The sequence below is a fragment of the Canis lupus genome, chromosome 1 (genome assembly GCF_048164855.1).
Source record: "Canis lupus baileyi chromosome 1, mCanLup2.hap1, whole genome shotgun sequence".
In the NCBI taxonomy this organism is placed as follows: Eukaryota; Metazoa; Chordata; class Mammalia; order Carnivora; family Canidae; genus Canis; species Canis lupus.
This window is the reverse complement of record NC_132838.1, coordinates 84,469,804-84,493,542: the sequence shown is the minus strand read 5'-3', so window position 1 is coordinate 84,493,542 and position 23,739 is coordinate 84,469,804. Positions and strand designations below refer to the sequence as shown.

The following is a 23,739-nucleotide window of genomic DNA, read 5'->3' as shown; positions in this document are numbered from 1 at the left end:
TTCATAAAAGATTCCTTCTTAATTTTATTAACTAGTTTGAAGAAAAGGAACTGTATTTTCCCAAAAGTTAGACATACACTATTGCAATAAAACAAAAACACCTGTGATCCCAAACAGCTTTCCCTTATAAAATTATTAAGAAAGCACTCTTTTAAATGGTTAATTTGTTTTACTGTTTAAGATGCTGTTTTGTTTGGCTTATAGTCTGCTTAGACACAAATGCTATATAGATTCTTCCAGTTTTTCTTTCTGCTTTACATTCTATTTTCTTACCTTCTATTAAAAGTGCTGTTACCCGAGCTTCTCAAAATTTGAGAAAATAATAGCCATTTTATTAACCATCCATTCATTCAGTCTTTGCCCAGATACTATTATTACTTGTAGTAATGGTAATCTAAATTTTCATTGTTTTTCACATTACATAATCTCATATTTTGTTAATACATCTGGAAAATTCCAAAAACATTTTGGTTCAGGTCTACATGAAGTAAAAATCTGTTAGACCATTTTTTGTTATGATTATCAGCAATAGAATTTGTGTGAAAAGGAGACCAGATGCTATCTTAATTCACTGGTGAGGGAGTAATGAGTGGTTAGACCATGGAAACTGAGCCGACAAAGGAGTTAGAGGTTATTTATGCCTCCAATCCCTTCTTTAAAGAATTTGAGAAACTTAAATGCTAAAAATATACAACTGTCTTAATTGAGGCTACACATCACTAATAGACGGCTGCTTTAAGCTTAAATGTTACTGATGTCTTTATGCTAACAACCCAATTCTATTTATGCTGAAAAAAGAACGATTTCTAAATGGAGATTAGAAAAAATCAGAAAGGTCCGAAATTGACATTATCGTCTCCGACACTGTCGCCTGTGACACCTCAACCAGTACGCTTGTTCTATTTAATGACAGAAAACTTACAAAACCAGTAGTCCGTGGTCAAAAAGCCAAAACACACATTGGTTAAATGTTTCACCTCTCAACCAGTTGTTCTCATATATTATCATTACTGCCTCAGAGCGTGGATTCCAAGGAATCTTGATACTCTGAAAACCTAACACAGGCACTTAAACCTTGCCTTGAGCAAGTCCGTAGAGATATCCTGGCATTAATTCAAAGTGAATCCCCTAAGAATTCTACTTTCACAATAGTAGTACAAACGAAACAGAGAATTGAGTGGTTCTCTGGATCCTTAAGGCAAGTGATAAATTAAAAATTCATTAATCATTTTGATTGAGGCTGGGATATAGTATTTTGGGGAGAATATTTCCAAGTTTAAAAGAAATCCCTTGTGGAGGAAAATGAATAGAGGGTATAGTTCACCAAGAAGAAACCATCCTTTCTCATGAAAAAAAAAAAAAAAAAAGGAGGGGGAGGAGAAAGAATTAAGAAGTTCAGATGCAACCCCCTCTAGTGCTATATATAGCGTGGAGTCTCAGCTTTCTCGCCTTGGTACGGTTGGACCACGGGTGCTCTTGGTAATAACACTGAAAGCAGCAGTTTTTAAAGATATACTCAACTTTCCCAGCTCCCAGGATGTGGGATTCTAATGAAACCACCTGTGTAATCCGTGTCAGAGATGCTACAGCCTTTGGAGAGCACCATTTGCTGAAATGTCTAGTGAGAGCTAAAATAAGCCCCTTTGGTGGAAAAAAACCCGCTGAGTGGTTGAAATCAGAGCTGCAGAAGGTCACTTGCTATTTTAGAAGCTGCAAGCTGGTCCTCATTTTATAGCATTAGAGTTATAAACAAGAAATTGTCACCTTACTTGTCAGTTTACTTATTTCTCACCGAAATACACACACATAGCCTTTTTTCTACCTAGAATTAGGTAATTTAGATGACTTGTTGCCAAACTTTGCTTTACTATGCAGATGAGTTCGTATGCAAAATTATTTTTCATGTATGTCTTTAAGCATTACTTCAAAATATTATTTTTACATTGTGATATGCTTGATCTTTAAAACTCCATTTACCTTTGTGAGCTTTATCATACATCTCCACCATCTCTAAACACCTTCAGGAAGGACTTCCTTCCTACCCCCTTAGATTTATTCAACAGATCACAATGAAGACTAATGAGGATGGGGGAGGAATGTGGAAATCCTTTAAGTCTCAGAGACTAGGGAGCCAATTCACTTCCGGAATTATTTAGATACAGTCCATTTGGAAAAGGAAAGAGGTTAGTTCCAGCCCCAGGGTTCTATAATTTTTGTACATACTGTTGAGAATTACCATCAATTTTATTCTAGCGTTCCCTTCAAAAATTTAATCTTTCTCTTCTTATTGCTCACATCATAAGTGGATTTAAGATTACCCCTAAGAGTTCCAGGGAAGTGTGACAATTTTAACAGTATTTTTTTTTAGTGTTTTTTTCATCAAAAATGATCGAGTGAGTATATTTGCTTATATCAGTTTTCTAAGCCGCTTTATTGGGGTATGATTGGTGTACAAAAAGCTGCATATAATTAAATATACAACTTAGTGAGTTTGGAGATAAGTATGCCGCAATCTGTGCCATAAATGTATCCCTGTATCAGTTATTTTAAGGATTATTCTTACATTTGAATCGGACGCTGTTTCTGTCTCATAAAGAAAGTTACTTAATACTTGGAGTTACGAATTTTGCTAGTCAGTTATGCCTTGAGTTCCAACCAACCTTCTTCGAGAAAAGTATCAGGATCAAAGTTCCAAAAACAAAACAGCAACTTTATTAGGGGAGAGGGCTGTGGACAGAAAGTGAGAGCAAAGCATTGTTCGTGGAATTAAAAAATAAAAAACAAGATTCACAGACTTGACATGAACACACCGTTTTTCCTGGCGGCATCCGTGTTTGCATTTCACCTCACCGGTGATTGAAAAGAAATGACTAGATGGAGCATATCAGATTGTTTTTCTCATTCCTTGACATCATCGTATGAACCATCGAAGCAGCCTGCGTACTTGGAGTGAATTGGACAAACCTCTATCTCACTGAACATGCACAGAATCTTAACTCCTGAGAAAAGGTAGCTAACTCTTCATTTCCACATCATCCCTGATCCCGGGGAGAACAGGGCAGAGTTCATGGACATTCACTGCCTCTGCAGGTGGGAGACTATCCCCTTTGGCAGTCATCTGGGCCATACTCCCCAGAAACCCTTACCCCAGAACAGTGGGGCGCCCTCCCCCTTTAACATGCGCACTCCGCAGCCCAAGCTGGTGAAGGAATCCGAGGAAAACTAGGCTCTGACCAGCGTCTGCAACCCAAGTCCGGGAAACGGATGAAGGGTGTGCGATTGCCCAGAAAGATTCCATATCCTCCGCTCTTTGAGCTCAGTCTCTTTGTCCGGACTTCTCATGTGGTCGCTCCCTGGAGAGGGCCGCGTTTACTATTATTACCTTTTCTATTTTTCCAGGCAAGGACTCTTGCAAGTTCCTTTGGCTTCTAGCAGGAACTTTGCATACTGTATTCTTTGTGGCTCCCTTTGTCCCTTCCTCTCAAATCCTTTCTCCCCTTTTCACAACCGCAGCCTCTCAGTCCCGGGAAACCATCTCCTCTGACGGCCGAGCATCTTTCCAGGGGACAGAAGGCGGCCTCAGGCCCTGCTCCCAGGGGACCGAGGCTCGCTTTACCCCGTGCTTTAGGGACCTGAGCCTTGCGGGGGCCTGGGCGGGTTTGCAGCCGGCTCTGGCTCCCGGGGACCGCGGCACCCCCGTGCCTTCCCGGGCCTTGATATTCATAATAACCCTTACATCGAACAGAGATTTGCCTTTTATTTCTCGCCACGGGGTGTGGGAAATAGTAGGCAGCGCTCCATGTGTGACCACCAAGCCCTTGTGAGCGCTTAGGCTTGAAGATCGTCTGACACAGGACAGGACACGCTCTCTCAAATCCTTTGTGAAACAAAGCAGAAAATGGAAGAAAGGGTGGGTGGATGGACATTTTCAATATTACCTGTCCTAACTCAACGTTGGTGAATGCGGCTCTCTCTCTCACTGCCACCTGCTAGTCCTGCGTATCCTGGTTCAGAACTGTCCTGAATCCGGAGGCTCGTCTCTTGCATGACTTCTCACCACAGACTGATTAATCTCGAGTACTCGCTCATGCCACTTCATCTTCTTTGTCTTGGCTAAGATCACCTTTGTAAAACAGAAACCTGACCATATCACCCTCCTGCTTCACAGCTCCCACTACCTCCCACTTTCCTTTCTTTTTCTTTTTCTCTTTTTTTTTTTTTTTTTTTTAGATTTTATTTATTTATTCAGGAGAGACACACACACAGAGGCAGACACCTAGGCAGAGGGAGAAGCAGCAGGACTCGATCCCAGGATCACGACCTGAGCCTAAGGCAGATGCTCAACCAGTGAGCCACCCAGGTGTCCCAGCTCCCAGTTTCCTAAAGATAACATCCATCTTCCTCAGCCTGGCTTACTCAGCTGTTGGGTCCTAGGTGCCAGTTTCCTTCCCCGGGCTCATTTCTCCCATCTCTCTCAAGCTCTATGCTGCAAGCACTACAGAGTTCTTGCCAGAAAAGACAGATCTGATTTCAAATCACCATTTGCTAGCTCTATAAAAATGGGTCTAGAGTCACTCACTCTTTCCCTCAGTAAAAGGGAAATTGGTTGTAAAAGGTAAGGATTATAAACAGCAGAAATTATCTAGCTCCTAACTAGCTTTCTATCCATGCCTGTGTCTTTTCCATGTGCCAAACCCCCACTCAGACCAGACCAACAGGCATCTTATTTTTCTGCTTCCCCTAGACTGAGTTAGATACATTGTTCTTTGGGCTCCCACAATAACTCAAGGGCATTTATTACAGCATTATAAGATATATGATATGATATATGATATATGATATTGTAAGACCCTTAAAAAAAGACAATGTCCTTTTTAAAAAAATCTGTAACTTAACCTGGTATATAATCATTTTTTAAAAATGTTTGCTGAATGCGTATGTGAAGGCATTATGCTGGGCTTGGCAACCCAGTTCTTGAAAAGCACACATGATCTTGAAGGATATGGGACAAACAAATCCACACAAATAACCACAATGCAAGTGTGAGTGGAATAAAGACCCAGTCAGATGAGAATCAAGTATAACAGAAACTTACCCCTCTACCTGAGGACACAGGGAAGCAGGGAAATCTTCACAGGGAGTGCATGTCTGAGCTGAGTCCTAAAGCATGTGTGTGGATTTTACTTCCAATTTTGCTTAACCTGTCCATGTATTTATTATGCCCAACTTCTCCTTGTACCCCATAGGACCCCAAACTTTGGTGTCAGAAGGCTAGAGATTTTTTGAATTTTGGCCAGTAGCCCCCAGGAGATGTCATAAAGGAATAGATAAAGAGTTTTTCATACAATTTTGAGTGGCAGTTGTAGTTTTGCTTATAAACCCTGAAGCCTGTAAATTACTGACAAATCAGCATATCTTTGAAGATGAAAACAGACTACACCAAGAAGATAAAGGTTTGAAAGCTAGAAAGCCACAGAAATCTTATGTTTTCATTATATACTTACTGAGGAATAGATATGGGTTTTTTTTTTTTGAGATTCTAAGTAATTAGACTGCCCAAGTGAAATTGAAAAATGATGAACCATGACATACCAATCTATTTTAATATGATGTATAAAGTAATTCCTGTCCTCTTTTTTTTACAACATAGGAGGATATTCAATAAAATTTTGAATATAGGATTTTTTTAAGAAGAGATTTTAGAATGATAAGCAATGAAAGTCTAGAAATTCATTCAGCTCAATGCTGAATCCAATACATCCTATAATCATAATTTAGCATTCTGTAGGATCTTCTATATCTAGCACTTAATGGTTCTGATTGAAAAACCCTAATAAATATTGAAATATCTTCCTCCAGTAGCACTGATTGCAAAATTAAACATCTCTGTTTTGTGTCAATTGGAGTCATCCCATTGCTTCTCTAATGAGAAATTCTATAGTACATCCTAATAATGATCACTGTGGCTACCATTTATTCAGTGTTTCTGATATACCAGGCAATGGGCTATATAAGATTTTTTATTTGGAAAGCTCATTAGAGGCACAAGCTTACATGTTTTTATTCCCTACATCACCAAAACTCAACATACTTTATGCCACATATACCAGAAGCTTAGCAAGGTAAAAAGAAGGTACCTTGGGGTGCCTAGGAGGCTCAGTTGGTTAAGCATCTGCCTTCCACTCAGGTCATGACCTCAAGGTCCTGGGATTGAGCCCCACATCGTGCTCTCTGCTCAGTGGAGAGCCTGCTTCTCCCTCTCCTTCTACCCCTCCCCCTGCTTATACTCTCTCTCTCTCTCTCAAATAAAGAAAATATTTTAAAAAAATAAAAAAAGAAAAAGTTATCTCAACACTGCTTTGGGAGTTATCCTGAAGGAATGAAATATGTCTATTTAGAAAGAACAGAAATTGCATTTGAAATGGCATAACCTGAAACACTAGAAAAATTCTATTTCTGTATGAGCCAAGAATAGTTATCAGGCAGAAAATTTGGTCTTCTTCATTCTACTCATCCTGCCCATATTAGAATTCCTGTGTACTTTGGTTCCCAAGATCTCACGCTCTTGATATGCTCAAAAAGCAGAGGGGATTTGAAGAAAACCTCCTACCAGCTCTGTCTAACTGTAGGGGCCCGTTGCAGGTTTTTAAGGAGAGCTGTTGTGTCTGGTTCAACTTCTATACTTCCAAAACCAGAATGTTCAGTTTTAAGAAACATTGCCAAATACAACTCATTTGAGATGAATGGCCCAAAAGACTGACTTTGTTTGTTCCTACTTTTTTATGAATGTAATCATTTTCTCATCTTTAACATTTTTAAAGAAAAATTTCATCTTATAAGAAATTAGAAAGGAGAATATAATGGTCACCATGACCCAACTTCAATAATTATCACCTCATGAGTCAATACTATTTCATTTATATCCCCTCTCCCATTATTTGTCATATAAGATATGGTTCCAAAGTCCAATCTACAAAAATATCAGAGTGTCTAGCCTCTGGCCTTCTACTCTCTTCTCTTTCCTTTATAGAAAATTTATCTTTTTAGATTGTTTTATCTTCTCTTTAAAAATATAAGCCATTGAAGTTATATTTAAATTCCCTTTTTCTGGGATAAACAGTGGGACTCTAGTGATTTTCAAAATACTTTAAAGTCTTTGGGTTATAAATGTCAAGACTGTTAGTGGACTTCTAGGCTGAAAAGCAGGAAATATTGTCATTAGTATTTATTTTAAAAACAATCATTTGAACACTTTACAACTTTTAAGGCCTCAGGTTTCTGACTCAAGGGGGAGGAAAAGGTGGTAAATTTTGATTAAAAGACTTAAAATTGAAGGGCATATGGGTGGCTCAGTTGATTAAGCATCTACCTTCCACTCAGGTCGTGATCTTGGAGTCCTGAGATCTCACCGGAGTCTGGCTCCCTGCTCAGCAGGAATCTACTTCTCCCTCTCCCTCTGCCCACCCCACCCCCCACTTGTGCACTCTCTCCCACTCTGTCTCAAATAAGTAAATAAAATATTTTTTTAAAAAAGACAATAGGGGGGGATCCCTGGGTGGCGCAGCGGTTTGGCGCCTGCCTTTGGCCCAGGGCGCGATCCTGGAGACCCGGGATCGAATCCCACATTGGGCTCCTGGTGCATGGAGCCTGCTTCTCCCTCTGTCTGTGTCTCTGCCTCTCTCTCTCTCTCTCTCTCTCTCTCTCTGTGTGTGACTATCATAAATAAATAAAAATAAAATAAAATAAAATAAAAAGACAATAGGGGATAGATAGATAGATAGATAGATAGATAGATAGATAGATAGATAGATAATAGATAAATAGATAGTAGTGTTAAAGACACTCATGCAATTGGAGTGTCTCCAAAGGGATTCCTGTAGTAAACATTCGCAGCTAGTGTCTTTGCAGAGTGAGAATTTATTCACAACCCCTCAAACTGATATTCCTTCTCACAGATCGAATTGCACAGAACATCATTAAGTCCCATCTGGAGACATGTCAGTACACCATGGAGGAGCTACACCAGCTGGCATGGCAGACACACACCTATGAAGAAATTAAAGCGTATCAAAGCAAGGTACTTTGGGAAAGTAGGAAAATGTTTTCCCTGGGATTTCTCTATTTCTGGCTTTCTCAAACCTCAGTGTTACTGACATTTGGGGCTGGATAATTCTTTGTGTGGGGACTGTCCCGTACACTGTAGGATGCTTAGCATCATTCCTAGTCTCTCCCCATGAGATGCCAGTAGCAACCCCTTGTACACTGTTGTGACAATCAGATATTGCCAAATGTTCCCTGGGAGGCAAAACCACCCCAATTAAAAAATAGTGCCCTATTTGAGGGACCAGGGAGCCTATGCCCACATCAAATGACTTTAGGACTTTTTTTTCATGGTGGCTTCCTGGGGCCAGCCAAGTAAGAGAAACAGTTGAGAAATTATAGCAGTAATAATAGTTGCAAATTTGTGCTACAGAGATAAGCAGTAAAGCATCTTAAATGTTTTTTCTTGCCCTACATGTTAAAAAGGACCAAAGAGAAAAAAGATAAGTCATTATTATTATTTCTATTATTACTTTGTGTCCATTAAAGAAGTTTTTAAGAGAATTTGCTGTTATATAGTCATATTACTTTCCTTTGGGATTGAGAGCCACAATTATAAGAACTACTAGCAAATGAAATTTTAAATAAAAAATATAAATGTGTCTATATCTAAATATATGAGGGGCATCCGGCTTGGTCAATCAGTAGAGCATGCAACTCTTGATCTTGAAATCATGAGTTCGAGTCCCACATCAGGTGTAGAGATTACTTTAAAATAAAATCTTAAAAGATATATAAATTAATAAATATATGATTACAACATACTGATTTTTCTCCAATGGAATAATTAAATCTTACCACTTCTATATAAATAAGGAGACAAAAGCATAGATATTACGATGGTCAGTAAAAGGCAGAATTCATACACATGGATTTATGCTTCCCATTCCAAAGAAAATAACCTAAGGATCAAGAGACATTTCTGAGATTTTAAATTACTTCAGAGAGTGATTTGACTTGAAGACTTTACCTTGTAAAATTCTTTTTATACCAAAAAGCCATCTCCATAAGTTCTGGATACAATGCAAAAATCGTACAAGTTTAGTGTTAGGTGCACATGAAAATAACCATCTAGAAGCCTGGGAACAAAATCACTCTTCCTCGATGCAAGAGTTTGTTTTCACAAAATGGACAAAGTTTGTTTGGGATAAAGAGTAAAGAGACTCTAAATATCTATCCTTACATATTATTACAATGTTTTCATTATTCTAGTCTCAGCACATTGACAACTGTGGCATATCAAGGTTCAAACATGTCAGAACAATATGTTGGAAAATATTGTCTACCTCTTTTAAAGGAATTGGGTAAATTCCGGCCTTGGGCCCTAAGAGAAGCACTGATAGGGAAACTGATTATTTCACTGACTTTCCAAGATGTTCCTTGCTCTGTATACATTCTGTGTTTTCTCTCTTGAAGTCCAGGGAAGCACTATGGCAGCAATGTGCCATCCAGATCACTCACGCCATCCAGTATGTGGTCGAGTTCGCAAAGCGGATAACGGGCTTCATGGAGCTCTGTCAGAATGATCAAATTCTGCTTCTGAAGTCAGGTAAGCAAGGAGAAGATCCATGGAGGGCCTGTTTTAGACCAGGACGTCGTCAACCCTTCCATCAGTGTTGGTTCTGGAAAAATCTCCCTTCCGATATGTGGTTCATTTTTACCACCCACACTGTCAGCCAACTCCCAAAGGAAACTCTCGGTAATAAAAATGCCCTGATACTCATTCAGTTCCCTTTTGAAGTCAAATACAATTTTGCTTATTGAAAGTAGAGCTATTAATTGCGGAGGTTGAGATACCCAGCCTGACAGGCAGTGCAAGTAATTAGCGTGTCAAGGTGGCTGAATTGCTGAGCTAGCTCTAAAACGCACTACTTGCCTTCTGTTGGGGGGAAAAAAATCCAGGCTAGCAGAGCTCTGCCTCTGTGGTCATTTCCAATCACTTTAATGAGGATAGCCTGCAGCCAGTATATACCCGGAGAAACTCCCTGAGTTCTAATCTTTCCCTCCCTTTCTCTCACACATGCTCTCTGACACTCGCACAGTCACTTAGGAGGTAGCTCAAGAAACTCTGTATATGACTGACTTTGCAGATGGTATTACCCAAACAGCAAACAAATTTTCCTTCTTGACCCTTCTTTGAAAATATAAAATAAGAATCATCCTGGTGTTTTTTAACCTCCATGGACCTGGGCCATAGTAATAATCATAACATATATACATGTGTGTGTTTGATAACACACATATATGTTCATGTTTACCCATGACGTCTCATTTAGTCTGATGACATAGGTATTATTTCCATCTTATAGGAGGAGGGGAAGATTCAGAGAAGTGAAGGCTGCATTCAATATCACAAAGCCAATAGATGGCAAAGCTGGTCATACGCTGAACCCGGGCAAGACAGAATAATTATAAGTTGCTGCTGCTGCTTCACCACATGATGAAAGTCAATACAAACCTTGACTCAAACATGACCTTGATCTATCAGTTATCTATTGTTGGGTACAAATGACCCCAAAACCTAGTTCAAATGACAGTGATCAGTGATTTCATTCCCAAAACCCCAGTGTGAGCAGGGCTCAGCAAGGGATGGCTTGTCTCTGCTCCATGTGGTGTTCACTAAGGCAGCTTGATTGAGGGTGGGAGGATCCACTCACAGAGTTGGCGGTATTTGTTAGTGGAGTCTAGAGTTCAGCCAAGGCTCCGGGGCTGCAGGCCCCAGTTCCTATCCAGGCATGTCAGCCTCTCCACAGACGGCGTGGACTTTCTTAGAGCATAGTTGCTAGGTTTCAAAAGCTAGCACGCCAAGAGAACAAGGCCAAAGTACATAGCATTTTTCTGGCTTAGCTTTAAAAGTCATGCAGTGTTATTTTCCATTCCACCCTATTCGTCAAGGCAGCCATGATGGCCCACCTGGACTCAAGGGTAGGAGACATGGATCCTTCTTCCTGATGGGGGAGTGCTAAGGCTCTTGAAGAGCATGTGGATTGGAAGATATTTTTGTGACTCTTTGAGGAAAAAAAAATCTGCCACATTTGATATGTGACCTTGAGCGAACCTCTCTAGATGGTAGTTTCCTCCTTTCAAAATAAAGAGATGGACTAGAAATAATGAATTCCAAACTTATAATTGCATCAGCAGCATTAGAGGAGCTTATTGACCGTTCTAGGCATCATCTGAGGCCCACGGATCTGAATCTCCTAGAAGGGAACCCAGTTCACTGTATTTATAAGTGTCAGATATAACCGGTGACAAAGATGGACACTGGAGAACCACTGCATCATATAATCTTGCAACATCTCTGGCTGCTTAAAAATGTTGACTCTAGTATAAAAGGCACTTAGTCTCCTTAGGCCTCCTGTAACTCACCCATAAAAAAGGGCTAATAAAACTCACCTGAAATGGCATTGTATGGAGCAAATAAAATAAGGAATGTCAGGATCCAGGAAAGTGCCTTCCACCTTATAAATATACAATAAACGGTACCTATTATTGTTTTGGTCAGAAAAGCACTGTCTTTTAATTAAGATTTATAAATCCCCTTCTATGTGTTAGCCCCTGTGCCAGGTGACATATAAGGGAAAGCAAAGAGAAATCAGCAGATCAAAGAAAATAAGGCCCAGACATAAATATTAAGTGGCAGCATAAGAAAGGCACCATGGACACCCTTGAGCCACCATGGGTGTAGCCAAATCACCAGTATAGAACATCAGTAAATGTTGAAAGGGCAAAACAAAGGCAGCAAACTGATTCATTCAATAAATATGTAGGAGCACCTGGATGGCTCAATCAGTTAAGTGTCTGACTCTTGGTTTTAGCTCAGGTCATGATCTCATGGGTTGTGAGATTAAGCCCCAAGTGGGCCCATCCTCAGCAGGAAGTCTGCTTGAAGATTCTTTCCCTCTGCCCCTCCCCCCAGTCACACAACCTCTTCCTCTCACCCAAATAAACAAATAAATCTTTAAAAAATAATAAAATAATACCTTCTATATGCCAGGACCTTTTCTAGACCCCAGTGATATAATAGTAAGTAAAATCACCACCATCACCTATGGCTGCTGACAAGGGTCCTGTTCTGTTTGGGCTAACAGTGAACTCAGGAATGCTAGCATCAAGGTTGAACAAATTCCTTTGTGTGGAGACTTCCCCCACTCTTTGATCTGTGAATGCTGATTATACCTCTCCAAAGTGACATGATATTCAGCATTTTGCCAAAACTCATTTGCCCAAGAAAACTTCATTTCAAACACACCAGATGTAAATGGTGCTCCCAAGAAACACCATGAAGGAGTCCCTGTGTAAAGTCATCCTGTGCTGAAGTATACATGGAGTGTTGTCAAAACTGAAGCAGGGGGATCCCTGGGTGGCGCAGCGGTTTGGCGCCTGCCTTTGGCCCAGGGCGCGATCCTGGAGACCCGGGATCGAATCCCACGTCAGGCTCCCGGTGCATGGAGCCTGCTTCTCCCTCTGCCTCTCTCTCTCTCTCTCTCTCTCTCTCTCTCTCTGTGACTATCATAAATAAAATTTAAAAAAAAAATTAAAAAAAAAAACTGAAGCAGGGAGCAAGTTTGGCCAATAATAAAACTTCTACAAAGTTAAGAGACAGACTTTTCTGCTGCAGAGCTCCTTGTGAATTCAGAAATATTAGTCAAAAAAAGAGAGAAAAATATGTATGCTCAAGACAAATCAGAGAGAGAAACAAACCATGAGAGACTCTTAATCATAAGAAACGAACTTAGGGTTGCTGAAGGGGGGGCATTGGGAGGATGGAGTAACTGGGTGATGGACATTAAGGAGGGCACAAGATGTGATGAGCATTGGGTGTTAATACAAGACTGCTGAATCATTGAACTCTACCCCTGGAATCAATAATACATTATGTGTTAATAATTGAATTTAAATAAAAAAGTTTTTAAAAGAAAAATGTGTATGCTTCCCACACATGTTGTTGTTGCCCTCCATTTTAGCCACCTGTAAGGTGTATTTTATCTTTAATTCCAGACATAAACTTGAAGAAAGCTTTATTTTTTTACTTGGGAAGGATTCTTGAGGTATTTCTGAACGTGTGCGTCTGTGTCTGCGTGTGTGTGTGTGTGTGTGTGTGTGTGTGTTTTCAAGCTTTTTTAAAGTCTCTTGGCCTATATACAATAATAACTTCTTTATTATCACACATATATACATATTTTCTTTATTTTCTTATTCATAGGTTGCTTGGAAGTGGTTTTAGTGAGAATGTGCCGTGCCTTCAACCCATTAAACAACACTGTTCTGTTTGAAGGAAAATATGGAGGAATGCAGATGTTCAAGGCCTTAGGTGAGTTTACCTTTGATGGTGACATAATTTTCTTAGCTGTGGTCAGTGTCTCCACTTGGATCGAAGGTGGGAAGTGAAATGCCTTGATTTCTGAATGTGAACTAGCATCTCATTGGATAAAGGCTGGACTAGGAGAGCCTCCAATGTTTTTTCTAACCCCTTAGATCTTAGATCACAGTTATGCATCCTATTATGAGGGGCAGGAGAGGACAGTGGACACTGTCAAAATCAACCATACCTCATCCAGAAATCAACGAAGACCAGTTCTGAAAGAGCTGAGTGAGATGCATTCTAGATTATTCTTTGTAGGTTCAACTTTTATTTTCCCTTCTATCTTACTGCCTCACAGAGTATATTAGGCAGACCACTGGTGGTCCACGGGTGATCTCTTAAGTGTCTTCTGTAAATTCATAATCATTAGTTAAGATATTTAATTAAAAGAAGAGCTCCTTCACTTGCTTCTTACCCACAGCAGTGACTTTCTACCTGTTAATTCATGAAGTTCTGGGAGCACAGGTAGAGTGGGTGTCAAGCTGCCCCAATGATCCCCAGACCATTCCTGTGGGTGGGCATGCACAGGGTCAGTCTCTGGGAGTGTTGGGTATCATCCACATGTAAGCATCAGTACACAGTGCAGATAAGAACATTAGCAAAGTTGGGCCGATGCCAGGAAAGGTTTTAACAATTGACAGTTCCATTTGTTCCATATCTGGCCCATGGACATCGCAGAAGGCTGGTGCCCTTTCACCTTCTGTGCTGTCAGTTGATAGGGTAGCCAACAGCAAGTCTGTCTGGCTGGCAATGTTTCCCTTCTACAGTTGATATACATCCATGTCATCTACAAGGCTAGATTTTCAAGAAAGGAGGAAAAGCCTTGGCAAGCAACTTGGGTATATTTCCAGCTCATAAAATAAACATTTACCAAGGATCAGTGTAGGGATGAAGCATTATTTTGCCAAAATTCACAATTGCTAAGCAACTGACCTACGAGGCATCCATCAGAAGGTAAAAATAAATGAATGCCTGCCCCTCAGTGAGATTTTCAGGGAAGTTACCAACTCAAAAGCTACCTCCTCTTCATTCTAAAAGGAGTTTATAACATCTCAGCTTGAGGCCTCTGGACATTCTACATTGCCAAGTTCCAGCACCACAAAAACTGACAGTCCCTGGCCCCTTTTACATCCTGTTTTCAGTTTTCTCCGAATGCTCTCTCTACTGAAGAATTCCCAAACCACTTACTTAAATTTTTTTTAGTTGGAACTAATTTCAAACGTACAAAATTAGGTTTAATTTATATAATCCCAGTTGAGTATTACAGTGGGCACACACCATTCCCATCAGCCCCTCACTGGTAATGTTAACTTTCAGTACTAGATGGAGATGTTGCCCAGTTTCCTCATCCTGTAATTATTAGGAACTTGGAAATATCTTTGCCTCGTGTGCCAATCCTTGAATACCCTTCTGATTATGGGGCTTTTCTTTCTATTGCCCCATCCCTTTCAAGTATTCTCATTTAATTTGCCTTCTTTTATAGGTTCCGATGACCTAGTGAATGAAGCATTTGACTTTGCAAAGAATTTGTGTTCCTTGCAGCTGACTGAGGAGGAGATTGCTTTGTTCTCATCTGCTGTTCTGATATCTCCAGGTAAGGAGGTCTGAGGTCCTGTCCTTAAGAAAAATTTTTAAAAAATAAAAAAAATTAAAAAAAAGTTTTTCTGTCTTTAACAAGTATTACACCTACCCAATCCTACATACTCAGAAGTAATTTAAATATTCTTGAGCAAGCTTGTGATATTTATGGACAATTCAAAGGAAAGTAGCCTTAAGTTAATTAAAATGACTCATTTTGTCCCACAAGCAAAAGTAGGGTAAGTAGTAAGGGTCACTCCAGATCCAGATAAACAAAAGGTTTCCTTAACAGATTAATGAGGATGAATGACGGCCTAAGTTATGGTTAAATTCTACTTTGATTTTAAGAATAAAGGACACAGAAAACAAATGTCCAGCAAGGTGAAACTTATTAGAAATATATTTAAGTGAAAGATCCGGCATGAAGACAAAAGTAAATAAAATGTACACCTTCTCTTCTTTAAATAACTCTTTTGTTGGCTTTTCCACCCAAATTAGCAATATTAGAGGCTTTGAAAGGAAGTGAGGACAGCAGAGGGAAAAATTACTCTAATTGAAGACTGGAAAAGAAAGAATCTCTGATGTGGCCGCAGACATTCCTGCACAGAGATCTGACGTCATTTATCTCTGTGACCTTAAACAGTTGCCCCCCAGACAGAGACTCAGTCTCTTCATCTATAAAGTAATAGGTTTGGACTTCATTATAGTAAAGATCATGGAGCATCTGAGTGGCTCAGCCAGTTAAGCATCTGACTCTTGATTCGGCTTAGGTCATGATCTTCAGGTCCTGAGACTGAGTCCCATGTGGGGCTCTGCCTTCAGCTCTGAGTTTACTTAGGTTCTCTCCTTCTCCCTCTGCCCTTTCCCTACCTCCCCCCATGTGTTTTCTCTCTCTCTCTCTCTCAAATAAATAAATAAATCTTAGAAAAAAAATAAAGATCATGTCTAGCTCTAAAATCCAATAAAAAATACCAAAATTTTTAAAGAAAGTAATATGTGGTATTTATAGATCAAGTAGAACCACAGCAATTGAAATGCTATTTAAAAGTATATGCCAGCTCAAAAATATCTAGAATCCCAAAAAGTACATGGCTCCTTCTTCAACTAGAATGAGAACTCAGAGTCGCTCAGCTGTCTGCTCAGTTAGATTTTGGGTAAAGAGATACCAGTGCCATTTACAGTTCTTTATTGGAACATATTCCTAATAATTTTTATGGCCAAGAGACACATTCTTTCCACAAAATTTACCTTAGAGACTAGATCTCTTCTTATACACTGACAGAGTTTTCAGTGGGGCTGGAAGAAATTAATCTTACCTGTGTTTGCACATACCAACATGTCATTCCAATACCAGTTTCTACACTATTCTATTCTATTCTATTCTATTCTATTCTATTCTATTCATTTGAGAGAGAGAGTGAGAGAGACAGAGACAGACACAGAGCAGGGGTAAGGGAAGGGGCAGAGGAAGAGAGAGAATCTTAGGCAGGCTCCATGCCCAGCACAGAGCCTGATATGGGGCTTGATCTTAAGACCTTGAGATCACAGTCCACATTGAAATCAGGAGTTGGATGCTTAACCGACTGAGCCACCCAAGTGCCCCACAGCCTCTACACTTTTTGTCAGTGAGGCTGTATCTAATTATTTTTAAATTTTATGAAGATTTTTAAAGTTGTTTCTGTTTTTATTTAACCACATTATCAAAAATGGAAATTATCACTTGGCATGCTACTACTAACTGTTTCTTCTGTGGCTCTGGCTAAAATCAAGTTGTGCCTTTAGGCTTTTTTTGTTGTTGGATTTGGGGGGTGGTTTTTGTTGTTTGTTTTGAATCCTACAAAGGTTTCCAGGCCTGGAAGCATAAAGATCAATGGGAGAAATGACAAGAAATAGTTATTTCTGAGAGCAAGTACATGCCAAATAATTTTCCTCCAGTTTCTCATTGCATTTGACCGTTTTCACGGAATATAGTTAAATATAAGACTCATTCTAAGCCTGTGGGTCTGTGATGAGGGAGGTAGTTTCTTCATTCTGGTTCCTGTTCGGTCAAAGAAAATGCTGCAAAATTTACTGTCTTTGTTAGGAATATCTCTGGTAAGTCAGTAAATTCCTAGCAGCAGATTCTTAGGACATGGCATATCCAACCTAAGCAATCCATGAAGGTAACTGCCCCAGACATACGGTAGGCCTATTGTTTATGGATCAGAAATCAGCTGACCTATGAGCCTTTTTCCGAAAAGAACGTACCCTAGTCATCAAATGCTACTGAGTTTGGAAGCATACCATTTGGCTTACTCTACCTTGTGAAGACTCTTCCAGCCCTGGTAGCAGACCCACACTCAGAGGCTTCTGAAGCTCCAAATACCTCATTTGCCACCGTGGCCTAGTGCCATATTCAAAAAGAGAGGAAAGACAGATGTTCAACCAAGGCAGTCTCTATTCGTGCCAGACTCCACCCTTCCCCCATTTCTTGTCATAATAGCCACTGTCTGCTCAGCTCCAGATAGTTTAGGGAAGGGAGAGGGAGGGGAACTTAATTTATTCTGATTGACAATTGTCACTGAAGGCTTTTGTACCCACTTACGTAAGGTTTGCTTAACTGGTGGCCAGACTTGTCTTTACCCTGGCTAGGATTACAGAATTGAGTTTCTCACCTGACCTGAACCGTGTTCAGGTGGATTGTTTCCAGGTTCTTTTCCATGAGTATTTGTTCAGCATTTGGAGACTCTTGATGTCTCTTCAGTGAAGCTCCAACCCGAGGCATTGATGCCGGGCTGAATTTTGTCACCATGGTGTATCAAGCTTCTAGGAAGAAAGGAAGGAAGAAGACGATTTAGGAAGGAAAAAAGAGAAGAATGTAGGATGGGAGAGAGGAAAGGAGGGATTATTCTATCCACCATTTAAAAATTCCATGTAGCAAACGGGCATACAGGACTAAATTTTTGAAATTAATTCATGGTTTATGCTTTGCATTGTAGCATAGCTTATAAAAGGGAAGGGGGATCCTAAATACCAAAAATTCCTGTGCAATAGATTTTCTTACTTCTGTAATTAATTTTCTTCACAAGTCATTAACTTTTACTTTGAAAGAATCTAACTACATGTCCTAAAAAACAAACAAACAAAAAGAATGAGAGATGTAAATTGTCACAGGTAATAAGAAACATGCTGGTGTTTAAATTAGAACCATTGGGTGCTTCCCTCCATCCTCCTTTCCCGAGTCAGCGTATCTGGCATTACTGGCATCAGGGTATTTCTTGGAAAATATCTGTATTTATCTTAATAACTACATGTCTTCAGAAGCAAACTAGAATTAAGTGATTGAAATAGGTCTGAAACCCACCACCTTATATATGCAGGTGAAAGCTCACATTCCCCACCACCTTCTTACCTAATTCTTTGCCTTTATCAGACCGAGCCTGGCTGATAGAACCAAGGAAGGTCCAGAAGCTTCAGGAAAAAATCTATTTTGCACTTCAACATGTGATTCAGAAGAATCACCTGGATGATGAGACCTTGGCAAAGGTAGGTCCTCAAGATCACAGACCTACGATCACCAAAAGAAAGCACAGTGACGAGAAAAGGGCTAGTTATAAAGCAAGGGTTATCTCTCAGCAGCAACAGTTTCTGGAAGTTACCAAAGATGCATACGTGTTGAGGTGCCCATTTTAAAAGGAGACTAGTAAATTATAGTAGATTGAGAGGAGAATGACTTTCTTTGGGAAGGATGATATTGATGGCTCTCAACCCCAGGCATACGAAGACAAAGGCTAGAAACTAAAGGTGCTTTATATGAGGAACAAAATCTTGAAGCAATGAATCAAGTCCTCAAAATTGACATGCAATGAAGGAAAAGACTGTGTCACTTCAGAAGCCAAGTGAGGGCCAAAGTTAAGAGTAAGGAGATTTGTATGCAAAATAAGAAACAACTATAAAATGCTAAGAATTGCTGAACAAAGGATTAGGCTAACCATTGTGAGGTAGTGAGCTCCCTGGCTTTGGTCATATTCTAGTAGATACTGCTTGGTCTCCTGTCAGGTGTGTTGTAAATCAGAGTCCTCTCAGAGTAGAAGGTTAGACTGATGACTTGTAAATTTTCCTTCAATTCTGATCTTTTCATACAAGATTTGCCCTAGGGTTCCTGCAAAATGGTGAGGTATCCCAGGGGCAAAATGCATGCAACCTGCCACCAATTTCTTGATTCAGCTTAATTAAGAATAGTGATCTTTAAGAAGAGTTCTGAGAAGAGATGTTTATCAGAGTAAAATTCTCATAAGAGGAAAAAGTAATTTTCTAATGATTGATATTCAGCATTATTTTAGATCTTAAAGCATCTTTGATTTCTTAAGAACTGGGATTTTTTTTTTTTTAGAGGGCAAGCAACTAGGAAATGGAGCATATTTTGTGTTGAGGATGCTAGGAATCCTGGTCTCTATTTATAATCATTAAAACCCTCCCACAGCTCTTTAAAGGTCTTTATTTTTTTAAAAGGGGAAAGATTCTTTCAGAGATATTATCAGATATTACTTAGCACATAGAGAAACTCCTATTAAAAAGTCCATGAATTATGAATTAAATATGCTGTTTCATTACAGTAATGTTTGGTTAAGATAAACACCTCCCTAGGAGAAACATTTTTACACTATAGAGTGATAGTTCTCTTTGGTAGAGATCTTACTTTTTATGTAGGCAAGAACAAGTCACCTGCTTTCTGCACCTCAGTTTTCTCCCTGTCAAGAGCAAAGCTTCTGCATGTTTTCAGATACACCGGGCAGAAGAGATGATTATATACACATCTGTCTCTAAAATTACCCCACAGAAGATACCATAAATTCATCTGGTCAATTAATGGAGGGAGATGTTTCCCATGTTTTGGATCTCCCAAAGACCTTGGTCCCCATATCTACCATCCTAAAATTAAGGTCTTGATATGAGGATAATGAGAATTATCTTTTTTTTTTTTTTGCTTCTGTACAGATGTCTTGAGGTTCAAATGAGATATGTATAAATCCTCATGCTTACACCATCTTCTACCTCCTGGTGTCCTGAGGGCAGCAATAGGAGGTATTTGGGGTAGAAAGGAAACAGAGAAATTGAAGAATGAAAGATATTTAGTGGCAACAAAAAACAAAAACAAAACACTGACTGTAGGTCACCTCGACTTTCTATTCTCTATCGTTAGTGGGCAAAGTACACAGTTCAGCCCTCTTCTTATAGAATGCTGTAAAACTGGGGACCAGAGAAAGCATTAGAAGAAGATTGTTTCAAAAAAAAAAAAAAAAAGAAGAGGATTGTTTCTTGTATCAAATTCACCAAAGCCAGACGACAAAGCATGGCTTCCACGGGGCATGTGTGCATATAGGGTTTTTATGTGGACCTTTGCTTGTAAGCCAACATTTTAATAGGATGCTTTGTGAAGTAAGGGGGAGGGACCATGAACCAGAATGACCACTGGACTCTGGTTGATCCCAGCCCTGAACTGTGTGGCTTTAGAAGAGTCTCTCTATTTGTCTTAGTCTTAGATTCCTCAACTGTCAAGTGCTGGGGGTTAGGGGCAGGAAGGAATGGGCAAGTGTCTCAAGTTCCCGACCACTTTAACACTGAAAGGACAGTGGTACCACCCACGCATAGGCACACCCTCTCATCAAGCAAGTACTCCCTAAAAGGAATCATTTTATTTGTAGCTAGTAAAAACTATTCTATACCATCACAGATTCTCATCTTTTCAGAAATGTTCCTTCTGCCCCCGTAGTCATGGAACTCTTCTGCCTCCATAAGGCCTCTCAAATAGTGGCAACCATTCTTAATATTTGTAATTTATAGACATGTTAAAGAATCTGGCAGATATCATGAAACCTATCTCGTGTGTGCACATACTTCTAGGGATAGGTTTCATTCAAGTCCAAGGACTCAGGTAAACCACAGTAAGTAGGGTAGATCTGCCTTCTGTGTAAGGCGTAAAGACTGTAGTGCCGACCAGGTTGACCCTGAATGAGTGATGGACATCAGGTGAGAGGGGCAGGGCTCCGACACAGTCATTGGACTTCATCCTGAGAGAATACACAGCCGTGCCCACTTCCTGAAATTAAAGTTCAAGTAGCAGTACCTTACACTTTTGACCAAACTTGGATACAGGGAAGGTGTGAAAATTAGGAATTCTGTATCCATTAACTAGAAGATTTCAATCCTAATGTATTAATCAGTTTATTGATTTATTTTTAAAACGTTATTAAAGAATCTAGTTTTCTTTCCTCATCAACTTTATGATAGTATATAGCACATTTATAATAAATCATTAGAACCCTTCCTAGCTGAGGGACCCTGGAAAAGTCACTTAACCTCTCTGTGCTTCAGTTTCCTCATTAGTAAAGTGTAACTAAAGACAATGTTGAGGTTATCTGGTTATATCACAGCAAATATAAGCAAGGTGCACACTCCATAATTATAGGTCTAGTAGGTAAGTGCTATCATTGTTGTGGACAAAAGGAATGCTGTTTTGGCAGGGAAGCTTTTATCCAAAAGGTGGTATATTTGAGTTAATCACTAGCGGAAGACAACTATTTCAGAAAAGGACATTAGAGGGTTGAGGAGGTGGAATATGGCCTTTCAAGTGATGGGGGAAGTGATAAGAGGTAAGAAAGTTTAAGGTATATTCAAGCTATGAATAATAATTAGATTTGGCTAGGTCCTGGATTTGAAAAGCCAGGAAATGGGATGACACTAGTCGCTTTAATTAAGCTCATTTAGAAAGAAAGAAAGAAAGAAAGAAAGAAAGAAAGAAAGAAAGAAAGAGAAAGAAAGAAAAGAAAAAAAATAAAAGAAAGAAAAGAAAAGAAAAGAAAAGTAAAGAAAAGAAAAGAAAACCACAATATATATATTCTTAAGCCTCATCTGTTCTCTGAGCTTCACTTTTCCTGTCTGGGAAAGGAGTAGGTTGGACTGGATGGTCATTAAGGTTCCTTCTGTACAATGTTTCTTGGACTCCAAAAGAGAAAAACAAAACTTGCTCCTGACCTCTTTCTTCTTCCATCCCCCAGTGCTCGGCATGGTGCAGTCATGTTAGGGACCCTCTAGAAGTCTTACCATTACAGTGGAACACCTGGGTAGCCTTCAGCTCGAGGTGTGATCCCAGGGTCCTGGATGGAGTCTCCCATTGGGCTCCCTGCAGGAAGCCTGCTTCTCCCTCTGCCTGTGTCTCTGCTTATGTCTCTGCCTTTCTCTGTATCTCTCATGAATAAATAAATAAAATCCTAAAAAAGAAAAAAAAAAAAAGCTTTACCATTACAGTAAGTAAAGAAATAGACTGATTTCACCAAGTCTTGAAGATTCAAATTCATACTTCGTGCACTCCGGTGACCTAGCATAGGCTGCTCTTCTAGGCCCAAAGCCGCAAAGCATGCAGTGTCTATGAAGCCGGCGTCCCAAGGTCAGCAGTCCCGTTGGGCCGTCAGCTGGGGCTCCGTCACCCTGCGCTTTGGGTGCTGATGTGACTCAGTCTGAACCTGTGGTGCTCTTTCTCCTCTCAGCTGGGACCGGCGTGAGCACGGCCGGGGTGAGTGAACGTTTGAACTGCCTGCCAGAGGCTGGCGACAATCCGGTTCTCTGTCCTATGGGCTTCCTTTATGACAGGTCACAAGAATCTGCCATTCCTCCTGCTCTGGCCAGAGGACGGAGGGCAAAGGAGAAAAAGGAGTCAATCTAGCTCTGGCCGGGTTGTGGCAGCGTCCTCACGGCCGAGGGCGAAGCCCGGATCTGGACACCTTGCTCACATCCCAGCCCTTCCCTACGTGCAGCCGCTGGGTCGGGGCCATAGCTGGAGGCTTGTTTGAACAAGTCTTCTCCAGACCATCCTCCTGTTGCATCTCCTGGATAATGAGTCATGAAATACTGTTCGGTAGTATATTTATTGGTTCCTAGCGCTCCTGCCAATATGCAACACTCCTGGGTTCTTTTTTGTTGATTTTTGTTTTTAGGATTTTATTTATTGATTCATGAGAGATGCAGAGAGAGAGGCAGAGACACAGGCAGAGGGGGAAGCAGGCTCCCTTTGGGGAACCCAATTCAGGACTTGATCCCAGGACCCCTGGGGGGTCAAGGCCTGAGCCAAAGGCAGAGATGCCCAACCACTCAGCCACCCAGGAGTCCCAATGCTCCTGGGTTCTTGCCCAAAGCTTTACCGAGAAGTTTAAAAGTAGCATACTCCATAATGACACATATCCAGCAGGAAGGCATGGAGTGTGAGTCCAGTGTGAGTCGGACTGCCAAGCACCCTCGCTCCGCCATATGCAGAGGAGAGCGCTGGTTTCTGTTTCACCACAGCTCGAACATTTCTGTCAGGGCCTGCAGTCCATTTCTCCAAACAGTGTTCAATTGCTTGTGCCTGGCCATGTGCCATATAGATGGGCCACACCACCCTTCTGGGTATTTTTAGACTCACAGTTCTGTGCTAGTGGAACTTCTAATTCTTCTAGATGTGGAGGAGTCTAGTGATGATGCTGAAGCTCAGACTCTCCATCAGACTTCTCTTCCTTCCTTTTCCTGGATGGCCAGGAAGTTATTACCTGTCCCCTGTGACTCTCTTCTGATCACTCTTTTTTTTTTTTTTTCTTTGAATTCAATTTAATTAACATATACTGTATTATTAGGTTCAGAAGTAGAGTTTAGTGATTCATCAGTTGCATACAACACCCAGTGCT

The 23,739-nt window shown here is 40.3% G+C and overlaps 1 protein-coding gene across 2 annotated transcripts in view; it reads left to right on the top strand.

Moving 5' to 3' along the window:
* Positions 1-23,739, top strand: part of RORB (RAR related orphan receptor B) — a 200,600-nt gene that overhangs the window by 158,301 nt on the left and 18,560 nt on the right. For both annotated transcript variants that reach the window (XM_072837947.1, XM_072837937.1), the window contains exons 5-9: positions 7,956-8,077; positions 9,517-9,649; positions 13,307-13,414; positions 14,949-15,059; positions 18,456-18,568. In XM_072837947.1, coding sequence (XP_072694048.1) covers positions 7,956-8,077; positions 9,517-9,649; positions 13,307-13,414; positions 14,949-15,059; positions 18,456-18,568 — 587 coding nt within the window. The remainder of the gene's footprint in view (positions 1-7,955; positions 8,078-9,516; positions 9,650-13,306; positions 13,415-14,948; positions 15,060-18,455; positions 18,569-23,739) is intronic.